The sequence below is a fragment of the Alligator mississippiensis genome, chromosome 1 (assembly GCF_030867095.1).
Source record: "Alligator mississippiensis isolate rAllMis1 chromosome 1, rAllMis1, whole genome shotgun sequence".
In the NCBI taxonomy this organism is placed as follows: domain Eukaryota; kingdom Metazoa; phylum Chordata; order Crocodylia; family Alligatoridae; genus Alligator; species Alligator mississippiensis.
In genome coordinates this window covers 410,101,420-410,124,911 of record NC_081824.1, presented here as the reverse complement: position 1 = coordinate 410,124,911, position 23,492 = coordinate 410,101,420, and the positions used below count along the sequence as shown (strand labels likewise).

Here is a 23,492-nt window from a genome sequence, read left to right as displayed (position 1 = left end):
AGAGGGAATCCACACCTGGGAGATAGGTTCAAGGTTTGACTCTGTCAAGGTAACTCAGGGTTGAATTGTTAAGAAAAGGGAACCCCCAATGGGGGAGGTAGGTTCTATTTTTTCCTGCCTCTTTTGGGGGTGGGGGTGTTTGCATCCCATACTTTGTTAATCCGCTTTTACTATTTTTTGTTAACCTGTATCCCATACTTGGTTAACCGGCATCTCATATTTTGTTAACCATCTCATATATGTTAACTTGCATCTTACATTTTGTCAGCTTATCTCTTGTCAATTGAATGGGTAGGCCTAACCATTGTTGAGTTTTTTCTGTCCCCCCCGGGTACTAGAGTACACTGCAACCCCTGGTATCTATCTCATATATTAAACCCTGTCCCCTCATTAAAGGGTATATGTTTAAGTTCCCACTGGTGTCCTGTCTCTGCTCTATAGGGAAAGGAGGGCTGCCACCCCTCCCACAGCACTCTCACACATACTCCGATACCTTCAATTGGAGAGGGGGCATGTCTCAGAGTACTACCTGGGTTACATATAGCAGCCTGCCAAAACTGGAATGCATTATTTTTCAAGAATGGCTTCCAGAGAAACTTGGCAAGAAGACCGCATTAGCAGAGGGAGGTATCTGCTTTACAGGGGGCCTGTCTACACATGCAATTAATGCAAAACAATAAACTCCGGAACATAACTGTTCTGGAGTTTACTCCTCCTGGGCATGTGCTGTTTACGCTGAGATCACAGCACATTGAACCAAGTTGAAGTAGCCTCCTCTAGCAGGGGGCCCTGCCAGCCTGGAGCTGCTGCCCCCCACTCAGATGTGCTGCAGAAGGGCTGGCTGCGGCACGAGGGTGCCCACCAGGGCAGCATCTGTACGTGTAACTGCTGCAGAGTTAGTTTACTCCAGCCTAATAGGGGCACATATGTAGATGCATGATGTTTACTGTACAGCAAATGTCTCATGTAGATGCACCCAGGGTTTTGTAAAAGCAGTGTTTAGAGGATCAAGCTGCAGCTCTACAATCTACTTCAAGGAAGTATATCCTGGCTAAAGAAGTGCTGAGTGAGCCCTGACCCCTAGTGGGCAAAATCTTTACCTTGGAATTTGCAAGTCCTATTTAGTTAAAACAGTGCGTTTCTCAACCCATGGGTAACAACCCAAAAGTTGGTCACAATACGAAAGGGTCACGAACAAACTTAAACAAAATGGATCAAACTTAAAGGAAAATCCATTTTTAAAAGGAGAAAAACATGGAAACCATGGCTTTCCTTTGCAGGCTGGCAGACTTCCAGCCCACAAGGAGGCTGCTTGGGGCTCCCTGTATCCAACATACCGCCTCCCACCCTACCCCACCCTGAGACTGGCCAATGTTTACAAGATGGGTCCTGGTACAAAAAAGGTTGAAAACCACTGGGTTAGAAAAATGGAAAATAATTTTCCACAAACATTTCTCCCAAGACTTAAGCCAGAGGACCCTGCAAGCTACAGTCAGCTTTGTAACAGTCCCAGCAAATGAATACCTGAAGCACTGGGAGAGACTGTGTTGTTTGTACACAATGATCTTTAATATGTACTGTGAACCATACCATCCAGAGACAATTTTCCACAGGAGCAAAAGCTGGGAGTGAATTTAGTTTCAGGGGCAGGATAGACTAGAATGTTAAAAACAGGCTTATTTTTCTGTATGGTGTCTTAGATTTAAAAAGCAGAGGACATAAGGGTCTAGCCGTGTTCAAGCTGCTATGAAAAATGCCGGCTATTAGGTAGGAAGTGTGTGAAGTACCAAGAAAGGAAAGGCGACATCACCTAAAATAGTTTCTAAACATTATAGAGCTGTGTCTAACTCAATATCCCCACAGCCTGCCCAGTTCAAACATCTGGACGATAGTCTACGTGTGCTGGCTGCAGATGCTATTTACCTCTAATGCTGCTGCCAAGAGTAGTTTGGTGGTGTGGTATGAAACAGACCCATCCAAATCCAGGCTGGACTAATGTATCACAAAAAGAAGTTTTCCTCAGCCTGCCATTTAACTTTCTCCAGTTTTCAAGCTTGTGCAAAGCTGAAAAGGCCTAAATGGGAAAAGTGAGTTGAGGAAGATTTGAGATAAGCGAGTGGGATCCATTTTTGGCTAGTCTCTGTAACACACTGAAACTAAAATCCTGACAGTAGCCATTAAGTTCATCTGGAAGGAAATTAAAAAAAAAAAAAAAATAAAAAAAATCTGCAGGGCCACTGATTATTTATACCCGCTTAGATATGATGCTAGTGAAAATTCAGCAAAGCAAAAAGTAAACCTTGTCCACACAGAGAGCTTAACTCATGATTTGGATATTAACCTTAAAAAACCAAAAAACCACTTATGAGAAAAACTTTGATTAGTGAGCATTTCTAGTTACATCTCTGGCAAACAAAATGAGCCCAAGCATTTCAATCCACACAGCACATAATGGATAGAAAGGTTCCAGAAGTATGTCAGATAGGAAAAGAAACATCCCATTCTAATTTCTTGTTCTTCTCCAATTCCCAGTCTTTTAAAATGGTTTATTATTTACGCTGCTGGCACTGTTCTTTACCAACCTGTTGATAGTAGTTCAATTACTAGGTACCAAGTAGTATATGATGGCCTCTGGAATCAGTGAGGGTAGAAAGAACAAAACATGGGATATGAAAATAGCTTCCTAGTGTAAGCATCAGTGGTTGCAGTGTGTGAGCTTAGCTCCATAAAGCATGGCCAGGAAGAAGAGTTAAAGAAACACAGCTTTATGAAGCATGCTGTTTTCAAGCCAGAAATCTAGGATGCAGCTTACACTGAAAGCAGTTGGTCTGGAGTAGCAGTAACTCACTTCAGAGGTTTACCACACTGTAATGGATACCTGAGCATACGGAAATGGGAGTTGGTCAACAGGACCCATGTGAGCCTTGGACACACAGTTTTGAATGGCATTGTCCTTACTGGTCCGTGGTTCTCATAAGAGCTTGTGGCTCCATTTTATTCTGCGGCTGGTCTCTCTTCCCAGAGGAAGTGCAGGGAAGCAGCAGAATCCCAAGAGCTGTGGTAAATCCATCCTTCTTCAGATCACATCACATGGAGGGGAGGACAAGGGTCTACCATCAGCACAGCAAGATGTCCTGAGAGATACAGCCCAGTTACTACCCAAGAATAAGCCATACTGCCTCAGTTTCTGATCGATATGAAACCAATCTGGGTCCCAAAGTTACGGCCATCACGAACATGAGAGTAAAACTTATCAGGGTGGCAGGCTGTACAGAAAGTGATGTTTTGGTTCTGGTCAGCGACGGAATCGTCCTGTATGTTCTGAGGCAGAATCCCTCCGCTCTCCAAAAGAGCTCTTGAAGGAAAACAAACAAAATATAACATGATCATTTTGGATTTTTGAACAGGTGCAATCCTTAAGGTCTAATCTTAAATGACACTGCAACAACAGTGCCATTTATTGCTGGGGTGTCAAAGATCCAGCTTGCAAGTCAGATCTGGCACAGGATGCCCTACTACCCAGGCTACAGGTTGCAGACTGGCCCTGCGTGCTGCATGTGGACGCTGCCTGCGGAACCGGTCCATCCCTGCATGCTGGATCTGGGGCCAGTCTGTATAGAGCCCAAAGACTAGCCCCTTGCACCTTGTGCAGCATGTACCCCAGACCAGCCCCACATGCTGCATGCAGTGCAGGAGCCTGGTCTATGGGGTTGATCCAAACCATAATTCTGTACATTTCATATGCCTGTGAAGCCAGTAAGTTTAGTACCTCTGATTTATATTATCACTGTAAGGTAAAAAAAAAAAAAAAGTGCGCCAATACTTTGTCTGGGCTAAATGAAAATGAAGACTTTCATTCCAAACAAATTTAATCTTAAATATCAATACAAAGCAGTATTCATAAGTACTTGTACTTATGAAAGCAAAATAAAAGCTGCAATATAGCAAGAAGGTGAGCAAGTGTTATTCCAGGCTTGGGCCTGTAAGGTTCTAAAGACTCCTGTGAGGTGCTGAGGACCATCAACCCCATCTGCCAGGATCCTCCCTATATCAGATATTCAACTGGAACTGCCATCATAATTCCTTCTAGGTCAGAGTCTTTTCTCCTTGCCTCTAGAACTACTTAGAACAATAAAGCTGCATCATATGAAAAAAAAAAATGCATCAGACTTACCGTGTTGCTCTTCTAATATCAATGTAAGGAGTTGGAGAGTCAAACGATCTTACACACTTTGGATCAATTTGGTGAAATTCCTTTGCTGACTCCTGAGGAAGGGTATAGCAACAAGCCCCAACTGATGGGCCTAGCACCACAAGTATATCCCGTACATTGCATCCATATTCTGCAATCATAGCACTTACTGTAGCCATAGCAACTCCCATTAAAGTACCTCTCCATCCTGAGGGAAAGGAAAAAAGTCTTGTCAGTTTATTTTTTCAATTTTATGGCTTCCTTGTTTGCATGAAATACAGGGAACAAAAATAATTCATTGCTAACAAAGAAACCATGCTCAGAGCATTCTTATGATGTAGCAGTATCATAAAGTATGGATATTGAAGAGAGGTGCAATAACCAGTTCAAGGCAAGAAGTCACCCTGAAAGGTGAGATTAAAACTCAAGAATTCCCTCCTCTATGAGTCTGGATCATTAGAACATATCCTCCCCTGTGTAGACCTACTGCATAAAACTAAATGACCATTTGATATTCATATAAAGGAGCCTGGACAATTCAAACAGAAATCTTTTAAAAAATAAAAAACAACCCCCTGCCCCCTCCCCACACAAAACAACGTTAAAAATGTATGCGTTTCAGTGGAATCTGACATACCCAAGATGTGGTACACATAGGGCAGGACAAACTTTTTGGTGAATAAAGTATTCACCAAAAAAATTAGTGGTCTACAATTCTGGAACTTCTGCTATAAGGGATTCCAATGCAAGTCTCTTTTTGAAGCTTTTCCACTTTATACAAAGTAATAATTAACTGGAGCAGCTAGAACTTGGCTCCTACCACCAAGTTATAGGAACATACACACTCACTCTACGGGTTAAATGAATATTCAACAGGAAAGAGAGGCAGGCAGATACAGAATTTTGAAAAGGGGGTAAAAGGGTGAGGTCCATCACCACATATACAGCAAGAGGTTTTTCTCCAGTTAAAAATAAACTAGAAGCTTCACTAGTATGCTAGTGACTTAGGGCTGTATTATTCAGGTTAATATCGAAGCAAAAAAATTCAAACCACCCAAAGTATAATTTCTTTAGAATGAATCTAAAACAGTATTCGGGGCTGTGAAATCAGTACTTCATTACCAAAAGCATCTAACAGAAAACAGAATTGCAGAAGAAAAGGATAGCTTGATTAGTCACAGCCATTACTAGGAAGACAGGATCATTAATACCTGCTGGAAAAAAAGGTTTAGAAGAGATCAGGTAGATCATAAATGAGCCAACCGATTCCCTTACCACTGCCTAACTACAAATACTGCTGCCACTGCCAGGCAGTTGGTTGGTTTTAAACTTTGGGTGGAGCAAGAATCAAAGGGGGAGTTGCAAGGGCACCCTCCACCCCCAGCCAGAGGCACACATCCTACAACATCCTCAAATCCAACAAATGGTTAAGGCACATTCCTAGGAAGTGGGACATACTGAAGAAAAGCATACCAAATCTGCTTCTCAGTTTTGCTTTGCTTAAAACTATCCCAGAATAGTTTGTTTCAGGTCAAATGAATGTGACTCATTTAAAAAGAAAAACACCGAAAGAAAATTTATTTTTTATTTTAAATTTGGCCAAAAAACATAATACATTATAATTTTAAAATATTCATCCAGCCTTAGATGCACACATTACAAGATTTCTCCAAGATGTTAGCATGCCTGGAAATAAAAAAAGTGCCAACACATAGTTGACGTCGTCCACTCTCACCCAATTTAAAAATCACCAGTTAAGCCAGGTGCAGGCAAAACGTGGCCTGCCAGGTAGTTTCATCCAGCCCATGGGTACCCACAAATTAACTGTACCCCACCCAGCCCAGGCGCCTCACTCCCACCCTTGTAGGTGGAAGGGCCTGCCCCAGACAGCACAAGTAGTTCCTGGGAGGGGCTGCTGCTGCCACTGGGGGACCCGCTCTGCTTCCCCAGCCTCCAGCATCTCGTCCTCTTGTCCCTGTTGCAATGCTCGCTCTAGGCAGCGAGCTGGGAAGCAGCAGGGCAGCTGCAGCTGGGCGGGAGTACAGGTACACAGCCCCTGCCAGCAGCAGCAGGTGGGGGCCCTAAGGCCTGTGTTGCCACCTAGTGCTGTGCAGCTCCAGCCAGTTCTGGGACCTCCATGTGATGGCAAGGAGCAGAGCTAGGCCAGCCCCCCTCTATCGCACTGGGCTTTTCACAGTGCATGTGCAGCTTCCAGTACCCACGTGCTACCAGAGGGAAGCCCTGCACAATGGACCTGGTGGCCTAGCCCCACTCCTCTGGAAGTGGAGGGAAACTGCCCTCCACTGGCAGCAGGGAGTCCCAGGACCTGGCAGCAGGGAGTGAGGAAGGCTGCCAGCTCCATTATGCAGGGCTTCCCCTCCCCCAAATGGCATACAGGAGTGCTAGGAGCTGGATGTGTGCTGTGGGGAGCCCAACACGATAGAGGCAGACTGGCCTGGCTCTGCTCCTTGCTGCCACAGGGAGCTCCCAGAACTGGCTGGAGCTGCACAGCACCAGGCAGCAGTGCCTGCTTGGGCTATGAGCACCGTGAGGACCTGCCCCCTGCTGCTGCTGCCCCTGGCAATGAGGGCTATGTGCCAGGGTGGGGTGGGATGTGGTCCCCAACCCCCACATATACATACACTCTGCAACATGTACCACACACACACACACACACACACACACACACACACACACCCCACAACCCCCCTTAAATCTTAATATACAAAATTAAGACTTTATTTTAGAGCTATTATGCAATCCTCTATATACATACTCTATGAAAACATGACAAAATACTTTAATTTTATTTTTTAAAAGTGTATTATAGTAGATGTTTGACTTTTAGTATACAATTTGTTTTTTTCCTGGTTCCAAGATTGCAAACTCCCTCTCCCAAAAGGAATACTTTGGAAGCCAAGAGGAGGGACTTCTGGTGGATATCTGGTCCCAAAATGGTGACCAGTGGGGCAGGGTGCTTGTCAAGGGGTGGGGCTACCCTTGCAGCCCTCAACAGCTCACCAAATCTCATTAAGCAGCCCTCCAGCTAAAATAATTGCTCACCCCCTATTTACTAGGTAAGGGGTCACTATCCAATAGTTTCCAAGCTGTATTTTATTTGTGCATATTTCTGGAGTAAAACTATTACCTGAATGTGCAGCACCACAGGCTTTTTTGACAGGATCAGCAAAAAGCACAGGTATGCAGTCAGCACCTGGAGCTGCTATTGTAACACCTCTCTGGTTTGTTGTTATTCCATCGTAACTCTTAGGTTCAGTCTTTCCCATTATCCAAACATCATTGGCATGGTTGACCTGTCAGTATAAGGCATGGAAAGAAAAGAACAGTTCTTACTATGCCGAGTGCTCTTTTGGTCACTTTTTCCACCTTGTTCACATTTTCTTTCATATGAATACTTATGGTCGAGACCTTTTTTCCTTCAAACACCCACTTTCCTTGCCTTTGAATCCCTTTTTAAAAACATATCTTCTACTTGATACATAACATTAAGCCACCAAAGAACTGCATTTTTATACAAAGATCTATGCATCACTGACTGTGGGCCTTTAAAGTTGTAAATAAAATGTTTTACTTGAGCCAGGATTACTTGTCCTGGGATATGACCCAGATTAAAACTGGTGTAGCACAGTTCTGTGCACATCACCTTTCCAGGATGCCATGCTGCTCCTTCACCAGTAGGTGGCCAGTGTGAGCACACAGCCAGACATGCTTGTCCCTGGACCAAACTGCAGTAGTCATACACATGTACAACAGGATATCCCAGGAAAAAAAAAAAAAAAAAAGATTTTTATTCATCATACTTCAGAGACTTGAGGCTGGATAATGGATGTGTATGTAGTCCTAGGATAAAAGTTTTTTTCTAGGTCCAAATGTAATGTTCATTCATAGCCTAACAAACTATTCACTAACTTTTAGGCACAAACTTTAAGATTGAAAACAGATATTGGAACAGTGGGGCCAACTTTTCCAGTAGGCTTGTGACAAGCTAAGCCCCACACCCTTCCTGCATGCCACTACTTCCTGTCCCCTGCCCAAACTGCTGCTCCATTTTGCTTCTTGTCCTGTGCTCCCTGCCTGACTGTTGATCTTTCTGCCACTTTGTTCCCTGCTCCTCCCCAATCTGTTGCGTGTCACACAGAGGTTGGGCGGCATGTGTGCCACAAGTTGGCCACCCCACATTAGAATATGCTTAGGAGAAGGTACTGGGCCTTCCTCTTCATACAGAGACACTTCAATTACATTTTCCTAGGATGAACAGTCATAAGAACTGGGTCAGTAGTAGAGTGTTGTAGAGGAAGAATATGAAAAATAGGGCATGTATACAGCGATTCGTCCCCATTCATGTCCTCCCACTTACCAACAGTAAATGCCTTAATTTTGCCCCCAACTTCCAAGTTCTTGGTGAGAAAGGCAAGAGTAAAAACCACGCAATATAAAAATGTAAACTTTCACTGGTACACAAAAGGAAGATCCAGTTAGTTTATACAGAAACCCATGGTTGTCCAATACCATACCTTCACACTGTGATATGTCTTTGGGTCAAAGCCTGCAGCGCTGGCTAACCTGCGTAGGTTTTCTCTGACCACGATTTTTGGATCTCTCCGTATGGGACTGCTGAACAGATTGAAGGAGCTAAGTGTTGGTATATAGGAGATGCCACCTGCCCGTGTGGTGAACCCATGAAGGAAGATGTCACCTAGAGAGAAGCAAGTTTGAAACCACTGACAATCCTGAAAAAAAATAGTGTTCTGCACTAGTATTGGACAATCAAATTACAGCACAGCTAATAAGGAGTTTTGAAAATGGCATCTGTGAGATGAAGCAAGGTAAGTGGTGGCCTTTGCCAGGGGAAAGCATGGAGTGAGGAAGAGCCATCTTAGGCGTATAGCATTAGAATCCCAGAAAAGTAAAGTAGTCTGGGAAGGGATCTCCAGAGGTCATCTAGTCCAACCTCCTTCCTGAGACAGGATCAACTCTATCTAAACCATTATGTATGAGTGTCTGACCTGTTCCTAAAGCTACACAATCATCTCATACCACTACAAAGCACTGGGCATTTTTGCATGTGCTCCCAATGTGACACTGGGTGCTTTTAATTAGCAAGCCATGCTAATTAAAAGCACCCATATATGTCATGTATCAATGGCACAGCGTGCCCCCATGCTGAGAAAGTGGTAGCAGTGTGCTTTGAACTAAAACACAAACATGTGTAATCCTTGGCGCGTCGTGCTATCTGCAGCTGTGTCCAATTGTTCGAGACCTGGGGTGCCAGATAGCTCTACCCCCTGCTCAGCTCACCTAGGAGTGGCCAGAGGCTCCCTGAGAGGAGAGGCTCCCTTTACAATGGAAAGACCTTGCAGACTCATAAATATTTACAAAATGTAATTATATACAGGAGGTAATTGATACATGCCAACAAACATTAAATAATATCAAAAGTTCGGAACTCTATTTACAATACACAAGGTTAAGTCTACACAAGAACAACAGTTGATAACTATTCACGCAGAAAGGATGATCAAATGAATGAATACATAGCTGATAACTTAGGCACCATGTTAGATACTCATTATATTACATCCCTAATTAACTATTCACAACCAATAGCCAATCACCCTGACTTATGCCCAACAAATGGAGGGAAGGGCAGTCATACACTTGTGGGCTCCTGCTGCCTCAGGATATCCACGCAGGCCCAGGTCTCTCACAGTTTGCAGAAACTGTTTCCATTCAAACTCCTGCAAAACACAAATTCTCCTCCACGCACCTCCATGCACTCTTCTCTGCCTGGGCACGGCCTCTCTGAGCCCGCAGAGCTATTTAAACAGTTAAACACAGAGGGAGAGCAAGCTGCCGCCGGCAGACCAGGCAGCACCTCTGGACTCAACTTTCCCTTAAGGCAATAAGGCACATGGAGGCTTACCCTCCAGTCATACCTCCCTGGGTCTCAACCCATATTGGTATCCTGGGGACTTTCCCTTGCTGGTGTCTGTTTCTGCCAAGCTGCTCAGTCCCATCACAGTCCTTTCCCCAGCCACTCACACCTGGGGTTTAATCAAATTTTTCCCAACCCCCAAGTTTCCAAACCCAGTGGGGAATCACCTTCCTGCTCTCTAGGGGCCGTGTCCCCACCCTAAGGAATTTGTTCAGCTCGCTCATGAACTTCACTTGCTCATCCTAGGGGTCTGTTCTCTTGCGCTCGACCTTTCAGGCTCTCCACTGGCCTCTGGCCAGCGCACAAGGGGTCCAGCAGGCAACCATGGGGTGGGACCATGCTGCGATCTCGCACAGCGCACGTCTCTCTCTCTCTCTCCCCATCTGAGGAGCGGGGGGAGAATCCGGTTTTAGGGGGAGCCGCCAAGCTGATCCCTGGGCTGGAATACCCCCGGGTTCCCCAAATGCTTTTTGAATCTTGCATCCCCTTGCTGGGGATCATAGTACTACAGATATGGTATCCCTGTTGGGACAATCTCACTCAAGTGCTCATGCAGAGCCCAACGTGGGACACTTGGAAGGTAAGTGCCCCTTAAACTGTCTGTTACACATGTTTTGGTTCAAAGTGCACCACCACCATTTTCTCAGTATAGAGGCGCACTACACCATTGATGCACACAATGCACGAGGCTGCCAGAGTGTGTCAATTTACATGCTCCAGCAGCCTATTAATCATGCCTGCTCTGACGTGTTGGATTTTCAGTGCAGAGCAGGCTCTCTGTATGTGTGTAACCACCCATATTGTCCAAAAATACCAAAAACACCTTAACCTGCCACAGGTAAAGCAGGGGGATAAGAGCAGTCAGTATCCTGCCTCTGCAAAAGCTTGTTAAAATGCACTTGAGGGATCCAAGGAAGGAGGTGACAAGGCCACAATCCCACTAGAGGAATTCTTCCTCTCCTAGCCATGAGCCCCAGCAATCTGACTGCAGGGTACAATTCCTTCCTGATGCTAAGTGTGGCAACTGGTCTGACCCTGAGCAGAGGGGCAAGACCCTCTAACTGGGGCTCCAGGTTGGAGTTCCAGCACATCCCAGGCAAAAGCCATCATCCAATGCTTTTCAGAAACACAGCCCCCCCGCAAAAACAAAAAAGCCCAACCCCTGTAGCAACAGAAGGGGGAAAAAATATTCCTTCCCGCTTGCCATGCGTCAGCTAGTACAGCCCAGAAACAGGGGGAAAAAGAACAACCTCCATTCTGCTCTGCAGCCTGGATAGGTTGGACAAGTGGGCAGAAAACAACAGGATGCAGTTCAACAAGGAGAAATGCAAAGTGCTGCACCTAGGGAGGAAAAATGTCCAGCACACCTACAGCCTAGGGAATGACCTGCTGGGTGGCACAGAGGTGGAGAGGGATCTTGGAGTCCTAGTGGACTCCAAGATGAACATGAGCTGGCAGTGTGACGAAGCCATCAGAAAAGCCAATGGCACTTTATCGTGCATCAGCAGATGCATGACGAATAGGTCCAGGGAGGTGATACTTCCCCTCTATTGGGCGCTGGTCAGACCGCAGTTGGAGTACTGCGTGCAATTCTGGGCGCCGCACTTCAAGAAGGATGCGGATAACCTGAAGAGGGTCCAGAGAAGGGCAACTCGTATGGTCAAGGGCCTGCAGACCAAGCCCTACGAGGAGAGACTAGAGAAACTGGACCTTTTCAGCCTCCACAAGAGAAGGTTGAGAAGCAACTTTGTGGCTGCCTATAAGTTCATCACGGGGGCACAGAAGGGAATTGGTGAGTATTTATTCACCAAGGCGCCCCCGGGGGTTACAAGAAACAATGGCCACAAGCTAGCAGAGAGCAGATTTAGATTGGACATTAGGAAGAACTTCTTCACAGTTAGAGTGGCCAAGGTCTGGAACAGGCTCCCAAGGGAGGTGGTGCTCTCCCCTACCCTGGGGCTCTTCAAGAGGAGGTTGGATGAGTATCTAGCTGGGGTCATCTAGACCCAGCACTCTTTCCTGCTTATGCAGGGGGTCAGACTCGATGATCTACTGAGGTCCCTTCCGACCCTAACATCTATGAACAGCAAGCATAAATCCACATATCATATCTTTTAACTGAACAGACAGAACTCCCTTTTTTGCATCCCCTCCATAAGCTTACCCCCAACTACTTAGATCTTATTTCCCATCTTAGATGGTTGTAGAGATCTGCTTTATTCTCCTGTTGCCAAGCCTAGTCTTCTCCAAAATCAGTTTGCTCTAGACGGCAGAGCTCTTCCCATTTCCTGGCACTCCATTTGGGAAGGGGAGAGGAGACGGGTCCTGGACTTCCAATTGTTGCTCTTTACAGAACATTAACCTTGGAACTCCATAGAGCTCCAGGCTGAGGGATGCAAGGCAGCAGGATCTTTACTCAGTCCAACACAACCCCTTTCAAACACGCAGGGAAAATCCAAGGACATCACTACAAACCAAGTCTGCTTTATGTTTTATAGTTCCCCTCCTTCTCTAAAAGGGCTTCTGGGAAGGAAGCTACAGCAGGTGAAATACCACCCAGCTATTCACAGTACAGAGCAATGGTTCTGAACATGGTAAAACACTCTCAGAAAGTGCCCGCTCTTTGCTTCCACTCCTTTTTTAACTATGGAAAAAACAGAGCAATTCATCCATTGCAGAAAACTCAGAAAAGACTGCAGCATGTCAAAATTCCTATGGATTAGTCTTCAACATCTCTGGATTTAATCTTGTGAATCAAAGGTGAGCAAACATCTACAGTGCTAACATCACACAGGGCCCTTAAAAGGATCTGGGGTGCCATGGCACCTGGTTGAGAAGGTATGGAGGCAAGGGATTTTTGAACAAGTGGCTCCACTGAACAACTCCAGACAAGTCTGCTATTTCTTTGAAATCTGAAGCTAAGGAGCTGAACCTCCTGGAGGCCTCTGCTATATGGGCATGTGCAGGCTAAACCCACACCCAATAGTGTGCTGAAAATCCATTCTGCGATTGTGTCACCAGGCCTGGATGTAGGTGGTGACTGCATGCATGTGAGCCACACACAGTGTCTACAGTTCTCTTGCCTGTGCGTTCTTTGCATTTAAGCAAGTCCTGTCTCTTCTCTGATACAAGAGATGTCTTAATCCCCTGACCCCTGGCTCTGATGTAAAGTTCCACACAACTCATGCAGAAAAATCCTTCCCTCTGCCTTGGAAATGAACTCATAGGACACATCCAGGCACATGCACTTGCAGCAGTGGAAATATAAGAGCAGCACAAATTTCAGCCAGGGATTTTTGCCTCAGTGCATGTGCCCAGACATACACTTTGGTGTGGAGCACGTTGTGCCACTTGGGGAAAATAACCCTGCCCAGCTCCTCCCAGATCTGCCAGGGGGAGCTAGAGCCTGTATAAAAACCAGCAGGATAAAAGCATGCCCCAGCAAGCAGCTCAAGGCTACTTGCCCTCGGTAGGTTCTGAGGCCCAGCCAGTTGGTATCTGGGGACAGTACCCCTTGTGCCAGCTGGACTGCTGAAGCAGCCCTAAGCTGGAGTGGCCCCTGCTCCCTCTACTCATTGCAGTAGTCTGGTAGTGGGGGCTGCTGCCTAGCTCTAACCTGATGCCACCTGTGACAACATCCATCCCCTTGGACCTGCGGCTCCATGGCTGCACTCCTCCTAGACCTGGATGGGGTGCCCCCGCTCTGCCATCTGGTCAGCTATGACCCAGATGGACAGTTCAAAGCAGGCTACCACAAGGAGCACAAGTGTATCCTCTTGGCCCTAAATGGCCAAGAGGTCAGCCACCTTGTCTGCCCTCCAGCTGGGTCCCAAATGCTGGCTCTGGATATGCTCCTCTGCCCAGGTATCGCCACTTGTCTCACCAGCAGACATCAGGTGTTTCTCGTGTAAAAACTGCAAATTCTCCAATAAGAAACCCAAATTCTCTCATTAATACACTCAAAATAATGTTCTTTCACTATTAAAATGACATGCCACTATAAAGAGAGGGATCAGTTGAACAATGTTTTATTGATATTTACAAGTTTAAAGCAATTTGGAAGCCGCTGCTTTTTTTTTCTGCAGGGTTTTTTTTTGTTTTTGTTTTATTTTGTTTTTTTGGATAACTAGATATCCAGGTATCAAATTTTGAGCCCACACTAAATATGCAGTGCAGGGAACTTTTTTTTGGTCCCAGTGTGCCTCTTGCCACATCTCAAATTGCTTTGAGACGCAGCAAGAGGCACATGCAGGCTCGTCTGGACATGCCCATAAGGAAAGTGAGGTAGCAAAATGTTGAACTAGTACTTTTATGGTAGAAAAGATCTTCTGAATGTCTAAGGATGTTTTGAGAACAGTTGAAGCAGCCCATAATTGTTATCTTAATATCTGAGCAAGTATGCCAAATAGAGATTTTTTTTCAATAATTCAATTATTTTATTTGGGAAGTGTAATTTCAAGTAGTCAGAATATGAATAGGCAGGTCATTTTAATCTGAACAAGGATGTTTTCACCTTCCCACTACGACAGTACAATATCCAAGGGATCAATGTCAGCATCCAATGGAACGTGCTAGGAGTCTCTTTAGGCTCCTTCCTACTCAGCACCTTCAACAGCAGAGATGCACCTTTGACTGGCTAAAGCCTTCAAGCTTTAGCAAGGGAACAACAATTAGATTAAATGTACCTGTGTGTGCATGGCATTGTACCCTGTGACTCACTCTGGAATGGCTTTTCTTAAAAATGGGCACTACCAACCCTATCTCTTGAGCTAGAGTAGGCAAGAAATGCTAACAGCACTAAAATAAAAACACACAGGATTACCATCTATGCTTCTCCTCCTGAAGTCACCGCACAGAACTTACTCATGAAGAAAGAAGGACAAAATTAGCTATAAGCAGGTATCCTGGGTTTTCTCCGATAAAAAAAAAACGCTCCATTTTCCAGCTTTAAAAAAAAAGTAACCCAAAATCCATATTTTTTCACGATTCAAATAAAACACTAGGCTAGATTAGATAGATATAGTAGTGTTTCATTTTGATCATGAAAAAAAGTATGGATTTTTTAGTTACTTTTTTAAATCTGGAAGTTGGAGATTTTTTTTTCCTTTAAATCAGAGAAAGCCAGGATCCCTGGCTAAGTGACCCGATTCTGGGCTGTTCCAGCATAATTTGGAACGCCACCAGAGGACACCTAAATTAAATCTGGCCAGTGGTACTCCTGGTCTTACAAGAGTGCCTGAGCAGAGGCAGACTTTGGCTGTCCTAAGATGTGTCTATACTCAGGACTTCTCTCTCCCCTGACTGCCTTTTATAGTCTCTGTACATTATTACAGCAGCATATAATGTCAGTTTGGGAGTGGAAAACTCCTTCAGGCCTTAATTTGCAAATCATATAAATAAGAGAGATTATACAGAGCAATAAGCTTTGTAGGGTTCAAGAGCCAAAAACAGACAAACTCCATTTCCCACTTTACCTGGGATCAAGGCAGATTTGAGAATGGTGAGCTCCCCTTTCAGGCTTGGCAGCCTTTCTAGGTACGTCTGAATCTCATTCACGATGAGTTCTGTGTCTTGCGCAGGGAGCATTTGCACTTCATTCTGTGTTTCAGCTTCTTGAAGGTGTTTGGGTTCACAGTCTACCCATAATTCTTCAAATTCAAACTGATAGACAGATGTGAATAGGTGGTCTATAAATACTCTCATTAAGGCTTTCCTTTGTGCTGGCAAAATTATTTTAATGATGCTTAGGTCCTTTTCATCAAGTTTTTGTTTAATTGTGTACAAAGCAGCAGTTGTATTTGCCGTGCAGACAACCTCAGAACTTCTCTTCAGAATTTGAGAGCCACTCATTGCTTTAAGTAACCAATCTTGCACACCATTCTTTCCACTTTGCTGAGTTTGGCAGCACATTATGTAAACAGATGGGGCACTGACTGAATAGTGCTTTTCAACAGCTTCTAGCATGTTATGCAGTAATTTTTGAAAGCTGCTATCCTGTGAATTCATTTCTAGGCCAAGTAGATCAATCAACACTGCTTCTGCCATATTCCAAATGATTTAAAGATGCCTAAAGGTACCAGTTATTGAATGAAAAAAAACCTACGGAAAACAAAAACAACATGAGTCTAAACAAACAAAGTTATAATACATTACAAGGGTTGGGGGTTTTTTGTTGTTTTTTTTTTTTAATGCAGTTACAGAAAGTGACAGAGCAAAAAATAATCTAATCCAACATATACTTTCAATTGCATCCAGTGTTAGGAGCAAAAGGAAACTAGACAAATTGGTAATTATTCTGCCTTTGCTTAAGTCTCCTTGCTATGTTGCTATTTTCCATACTAGAGATAGTAAAAAAAAAAATAAAAAAAATAAAATAATAGTATTCATAAATGCATTTTAAATATCACAGATCTGGTTGTCAAGCTCCCCATATTGAACAGAATCCTGGGGTCAAATAAACACCCATGCCAAAAAAAAAAAAAAAAAAAGTGGGGCAGCACGCGCTGCCCAAAACCAGAGCCTGGTTGACTGGAGCCACATGCCAGCTGCAGCTACAGCTCCTGGAAGCCCCCAGGACTCCATGTAAGGCTGCCAGGTCAGCAGTTGGTGGCCCCAGCCTCCTCTACCCCACCTGGGATAGCCTGCTGCATGCCAAAGCACATACGGCACGAGCGTTCTCCAGGGACAACTAGCAGCAGCACAAGGTATGCTGCTGTTACTTGTCCTCAGGGAAACACATGCTCCTGCTCATGTGGATGTGCCCCTGGTATCAGTGGGAAACCCCTTACCCAATTGTTTTAAACTAATGCCATCTTCACCTTCCTTATTGTCACTTCTGTTTCCTTGCCCATCCCCACCCCTTCATATCTTTGGTAGTTTTCTATTACTCCATCTGCCAGCCCTTTGCAGACAGGTTTGGAACAGTTGGGTTCTCCTAGCTCTCAGGTAAAGCTCAAGGCATTTTCTCCTGAATCAGTGACCATTCAGATTTAATTGTTAACTCCCTCCGTAGTCTAAGGGATGCAACACAGTCCTTGTAAATGGAGGATTTCATATCTGCATAGCAGTGTTCCAGCATATAATAGTGTCTCATAATACCAGCTCTCTCTCTTTAATTCATAAATCATACAGACACATTCATGGAAAACCTAGAACTGGATGGGGCCTTCGGGGTCATTGAGGCCAGGCCACTACTATAATAGCATCTCCATCATATAATCCTAGATTCTCCAAATTTGCATGTGCTCTTCTCCTGTTATCCTTCTTCCTGCTATAGAGAAGGCCTCCTTCTCTCTGTTCTGGCACTAAAATGATCAGCTATCCCATACAAGCAGAAGCACAGCTTCTACAATGAACCTGAGGCTTACCTGCACAAGGCAGTACAGTGTAACTGGGCATGTTTACACGTGCATTTACACTGGCTTAAATTTACGGTGCAGTAGTGGGAATAGGCCAGCATCTAAATGTGCAGTCATTAAAGCACATTAACGTTGTGTGTTGATTGACTTGGGACTGAAGTTAGTCCCAAGTCAGTCCACACACACTGTTACTGCATGGCAAGGCATCTACACGTGGATTGCTGTGCAGTAACTAACTGGAAGTAAATTTAATACCTGCATAATTGTGCATTTACTGCAATTACTGTGCAGTATGAGTACATGTCTACACGTGCATCCTGTACTATGCAGTAAATATGGCAGCTTGCATGGGCTTGAACATAAGTTTTGATACCTGCATCATGCAGGTATTAAATTTACTTCCAGTTAGTTACTGCACAGCAATCCACGTGTAGATGCCTTGCCATGCAGTAACAGTGTGTGTGGACTGACTTGGGACTAACTTCAGTCCCAAGTCAATCAACACACAACGTTAATGTGCTTTAATGACTGCACATTTAGATGCTGGCCTATTCCCACTACTGCACCGTAAATTTAAGCCAGTGTAAATGCACGTGTAAACATGCCCAGTTACACTGTACTGCCTTGTGCAGGTAAGCCTCAGGTTCATTGTAGAAGCTGTGCTTCTGCTTGTATGGGATAGCTGATCATTTTAGTGCCAGAACAGAGAGAAGGAGGCCTTCTCTATAGCAGGAAGAAGGATAACAGGAGAAGAGCACATGCAAATTTGGAGAATCTAGGATTATATGATGGAGATGCTATTATAGTAGTGGCCTGGCCTCAATGACCCCGAAGGCCCCATCCAGTTCTAGGTTTTCCATGAATGTGTCTGTATGATTTATGAATTAAAGAGAGAGAGCTGGTATTATGAGACACTATTATATGCTGGAACACTGCTATGCAGATATGAAATCCTCCATTTACAAGGACTGTGTTGCATCTGTCTCCTGCAGTGGACAGTGGCACCTAAGAGACTCCAAAACCAAGATGAGTCCAGCTGATTACATATTTTCAAGTTCCGTTTACTCAGCATGGGGTTACAAAGAAACACACAGCACTCTCGTAAAAAGCTGTGGTGGCTGTTTACTGAAAATAAAAAGTAATCATGACTGTTTTTTTCTACCTTCTTTTTGCATGCAACACACAAAGGACTTAATCTGCCTCAATGCAGATGAATCTACTGACCCACTTAAAATATATAAAGAACTGTCCATCAAAATCTGATTGCAGATGGCTATTTCTGTCAAAGAATTAATGACTCTGTCTCCCTCAGAGTACTATTTACATATAATGAAAAATGCCGAGTAGGAAAATTTGCTTGTTACGTAAACAGTGTGATGTAGACCAGTCACAGGCCCAAAGGCTTTAACTAACTAGAGAGCTCAAGAGGTTAGGCTGCCTCACCTCTTTACTGCCCGTGGAGTTGGCAGGCATTTATCAGAAGATCAGCCTAACAAGAGAAAAAGAATGCGTGTTGTGGGAGAGATGATTACTCACACAGTTACAATGTGCATGCATGGAAAGAAATCCACTGAGGAAATGGCTAGGAGATGCACACAGGAATAAATGGCTGATTCACTACTGCATCTTTCCAGTTTTGCATCATATATCTCCATGGACTAAATGGTGTTGACTGTAACCAAAATGTATTTGCAAAGTAGAATGTTATTAAGTTTTATGGCCTGTATCCGAGCTATTAAAAAGTCTACTACTGAAAATATGGTATATGCCAAGCAAACCCATGTGTTAGCTTATGCAAGTGTGCCATGCTTACTAGTTTCAAATATATCTTTGCTTCAAAATCCTGGTTTTCTGCAGAAAATGCCACTGTCAACAACCGTCTCATCAGAAAAAATTAAAATTAATTTGTTAAAACAATTAAAGGTAAAGATGGGTATAAAAGAATTAATTTGAGTTTCATTCTCAGCACATACCTTTCAAAGGCTGTGCAGACTCCATTGTACAGATCCTTTGTGAACAAAAAGGGAGGGATAAAGGAAGAGACAGAGGGGGAAAAGAATGGTGGGGGGGGGCAGAGCAGGATGTGCTGCCATAAATCAAAGTGATGTATTAAATTGCTAATTTAAAATCACTTAGTGAAAAATTCTTATTTATGTCAGCAATTTTTATCTACTTTCCGTTTGTTTTGTTTTTTTCTAAAGAAAAAAAGTACATTCATCTCTGGTTGGTATAATTAAGACACTTAGATTTACCAGTAAAATAACCTTCACACAAGATTTGGTACATCTTTTTGCTAACTACCAAAATGTTAAGCTACGCAACTCTCAAAATAAACACAGTACATTTTCATACTCTTATCCATTTTACATTTCAGTTTGATAGAAATCATCTTTGTTTACTAGATATGGGGGGCTTGTGTGTGTCAAGCTGTTGCATTAAGACGATAATTTGAAATGTATCCTCAGGCAAAACATGATGGTATTCTTTGCAGTCAGAGGCCAGGTCCCAATGTCTGAACTGACTTTGCCAGTTTCTTGTAGCTAGGGAACAGTCCTAGTTCCTGGTACAGGACCTACACTGGGGAATCATGGTTTAGAAATATGGCAAATAGGATGACTATCCCTCTAGGGCTAGGGACAGACATTCAAAAAGCTGGAACCTGAATTGATTCAATCTTTGCAGGTGACCTAACCTGCCTAGATTGAACCAATTAAGGGACTAGACATTCCCACTAGACTGAGAAAATGTGAGTACATGCCTGCAGTCACTCAGGCCAGGAGCTGAGGGGGCTCTAGAGTGCACCATCAGCTGCAGGGAAGTGGTGCTGGGGTGGGGGGGTAGTCTTAATTCCCCCGCTCTGTTTCACCAACATGGAATGGAGCCAGGGTCCACCTGGTGCTCCCCCCTTGCTGCCACAGCCACAGGGGTGGGGGTGAGGCCTGGCACCAGCCAGTGTGGCCCCCTGAGGCTGAGGGGGCAGGGAGGGGGTTTATTGCCCCCTCTGCCCTCAGGGAACCACAGCCAGGGTCTGCCAGCCATGGCTGCTACCACCACTCTCTCCCTGTGCCAGGTGAGTGGCAAAATAAGCCCCCTCCCCATTCCTGTTGCCAGACACTGAAGGGAGGGGGAAATACTCCCCCCCCTCTCCATGCTCCACTGCCTAGAGGGGCCATATCATCTGGCCTCTGACCGTGCCCCGGAAGTGGCAGGGGGACAGGGACTGTAACAGGGGCAGCACCCCCTCTCATGGTGTCCCAGAGTGCAAGCCTCTTCCCAGAAGGGGGCTGTGCTGTGGGGGTGAGCAGAGCTGCTGCAGACTGCACAGGGTGAGCAACAGCACTGGGGCTCAGAGGGGTCACCACAGTCCCCCAGGCCTCCACTACTCGCCCCACGCAGTCTGCGGCAGCTCTGACCACCCCACCCCTGCCTGCAGCATGGCCCACTGCCAGGAAATGGCTTGCGTTCTAGGACACCATGAGAGGGGGTGCTGCCCCCGTCACGGTCCCTGCCCCCTCACCACTCCAGCAGCAGGGGTGGGGGTGAAGCCAGAGGCCAGCTGACAGGCCCCAGTCAGGCACTGGGGCACGGAGCAGGGTTATTTCACCCTCCCTGCAGTGCTTGGCAAAGGGGGCAGGAAGGGAATTTATCCTACCGCTCACCCCACCCAAGGAGCAAAAAAATCGGCAATGGCTGCGGTTGGCAGACCCTACTGCGGTCTCCTGGGGCAGAGGGTGGAGGATGACTAATCCCTCCCTACCCCCTCTGCTTCAGGGAGCCCATGCCAGCTGGTGCCTGCCCATGCCCCCGCCACTGTGGCAGCAAAGGAGGAGCTGGGTCCATGCTGGTAGGACAGGGAGGGGGAAAGTAAATCCCCTCCCTGGCCAGTTCACTTGAGGCTACTGCTGGGGTTGGCCATGCCCCCACCACTGGAGCAGCGAGCAGAGAAATGCTGGCAGAGCCGTGTTAGTGGGATAAGGGAGGGAGGGGGGAATAAGCCTCTTTCCTGCCCCCTTTGCCTTATGGGGCCTGGCATCTGGCCACATCCCTGCCCACCTCTGCTCCATCTAGGGAACAGAGGGGCAGGGCCAGCCCTGCTCTGCTGAAGTAGAGAGCACAGCCCTGCCCAGGGCTGCAGAGCATGCTGGGGGACTGGTTTAACTTAGACCAGGAAGGTGGTGGGACAGACGTCCCCTAAGCCAGCTTGAGCTCAGTCAGTTAAAAGTCTGATACTACATTCAACCAGGCTGATCTCAAACCGGTTTTAGCCATTCTGAAACTGGTTTATGTGCACTGAAATTCTGTTCTGTTACAGGTTCAAACCAGTTTCCGCTCACTTAAAACTACTTTGTGTGCAACTTCTGTCCCTACGTTAAGTAAGACAGAAAAAATGTGCAGACTGTAAAGCAAAGTTTCTAATTAGAGGTTCATGGATCCTGTATGCTTTTTATTTAAATGTTTTAAGAGATTAAAAGTCTTAGGTCTTTCCATACAGAATATGTGAATCAGATTTAATGTAGCTGTGCTTGTTTTTAAGAAGAAAGCCATAATAATTTAAGTATACAATTTTAAAACCCATTTAAATATTTTTTATTCACATACATATGTGCACACATACCTCTACTAGCTTTGGGACAGAAGGCAAAAAAGTAAAGTGGAAGAAAGTTTTAAAGAGGAAAACTACAAAAAAGAGCCAAACTGGAACAGAAACATTTTTCAGAAGAAAGGTTCCCTAAAATCTGAAAGTGTTTTAAAACTAAATTATTAAAAGAATGAGTTATTCCCTTTTCCCCACATTGATTTTCTTTGGATCTTATCACTCAGCCTCGTTTTCTTTTTAAAAAAAAGGCTGTGCTCACAGTTTTCGTTTTGTTTTTTAAAGGATGGGGTTTAAGAAATAAAAAGGACAAGGATTATTTAACATGTTATGCTAGATAAATAAGTAAGGACATACACAAATAGCAGAAAAAAGATACAAAGCATTTAGTATTCTAAATGAACACGGAAGAGGAAACTCTTATGAATAAAGCACTACATGCCAACTAGGGCAAACCCAAAGAAATTCATTGTCAGTCTTAAGTTATGAAACAGAAAAGTTAGTATTTACCACTTAAAATAGGAAGCAGATCTGAAATTGCAGAAATAAACATTAATGGGGAGTTAAAAACTGCAGACATTTACTTACAGAAATGGCCAGGGCTCCAGAAGGGGATCCTATAAAAGAAATAACTATTAGTTGCCTCATTATATAGCCTCATCCTAATTGCCAATTCAAGCAGCTGATGTCTGCAAGGTGGAAATTCCCCTCCCAGGTGAGTTGTGGACGGGGAGAGCCTGCCTCCTCCCGAGGTCCCTGGGCGGCAGCTCTCCCTGTCCACAGGCAATCCTGAAAGGCGTTTGCACAAGATTAAAGCCTTGGGTCACGATGAACCTGGGAGCACCCATGGGCTCGCTTAAATCAGCACCCAGCTATTATCCGTGTGCTGCTCTGAGACTCGCTCAGGTGCACGTAGCTTCAGACATGCTTGCGATAAGGCAAGACATGCCGGGGGGGAGGGTCCTAAGACAGAGGGGCAGGAGCCCTCTCTGCCCCGGAGCCCGAGACGAAGGCAGTGCAGTCGGGTTACCCAGGCGGCTCATCTCCAGAGCTGGAAGGGACCCTCCACCCCCAGCGGAGCTGCGATCCGCTTAAAAGGCGGCGCTGGGAGCACCAGGAAGTGCTTCAGCCCCGTGCAGAGAGAGGGGGGAGGAGGGGAAGGAAGAGGCTGAGCTTTCCTGCAGCGCCCTGAGAAAGTTGCATTTCCCCTGCTCCGTTCCTCGAAGCTGTTATTCCCAGGCCAGGGGAGTGGCTTGGTCTTGAGCTCCGGCCATGCAGAAGCCTGCAAATATGAACTGGGCCTGCCCGCGGGGGCAGCTGAAACTGAAAATAAAACGAAGCCCCGTGAGTGGGGCCCCGACGGGGCGAGACGAGCCCGCAGCTCCGGCTTTC

General features: G+C 45.3%; 1 protein-coding gene across 6 annotated transcripts; it reads right to left on the bottom strand.

Annotated features, from left to right (window-relative positions):
- Positions 1 to 1,547: 1,547 nt before the first annotated feature.
- On the bottom strand, positions 1,548 to 23,250 carry LACC1 (laccase domain containing 1). 6 transcript variants are annotated; one of them, XM_019500510.2, is made up of 8 exons: positions 23,131 to 23,250; positions 22,689 to 22,717; positions 18,950 to 18,995; positions 15,623 to 16,247; positions 8,728 to 8,909; positions 7,341 to 7,506; positions 4,175 to 4,400; positions 1,548 to 3,355 (listed from the first exon to the last, which is right to left on the bottom strand). In XM_019500510.2, exons 4-8 carry the CDS (start codon positions 16,191 to 16,193, stop codon positions 3,181 to 3,183), a joined length of 1,320 nt encoding a protein of 439 aa, XP_019356055.1. In that variant the 5' UTR covers positions 16,194 to 16,247; positions 18,950 to 18,995; positions 22,689 to 22,717; positions 23,131 to 23,250; the 3' UTR covers positions 1,548 to 3,180. The 6 variants fall into 6 exon arrangements, with proteins under 6 accessions (XP_019356055.1, XP_019356053.1, XP_019356054.1 ...); XM_019500508.2 differs by lacking the exon at positions 18,950 to 18,995; XM_019500509.2 differs by lacking the exon at positions 23,131 to 23,250 and having other exon boundaries at positions 22,689 to 22,734.
- Positions 23,251 to 23,492: the final 242 nt, after the last annotated feature.

What these genes read in the sequence shown, in the direction of transcription:
- LACC1 (XM_019500510.2), bottom strand. Translation starts at nt 16,193, where the DNA reads ATGGCAGAAGCAGTGTTGATTGATCTACTTGGCCTAGAAATGAATTCA. An exon ending in AGACATATCACAGTGTGAAG is followed by an intron (nt 7,507 to 8,727) that starts GTATGGTATTGG and finishes TTATACTGACAG; the next exon opens with GTCAACCATGCCAATGATGT. An exon ending in CTGTGGTGCTGCACATTCAG is followed by an intron (nt 4,401 to 7,340) that starts GTAATAGTTTTA and finishes CCTTTCCCTCAG; the next exon opens with GATGGAGAGGTACTTTAATG.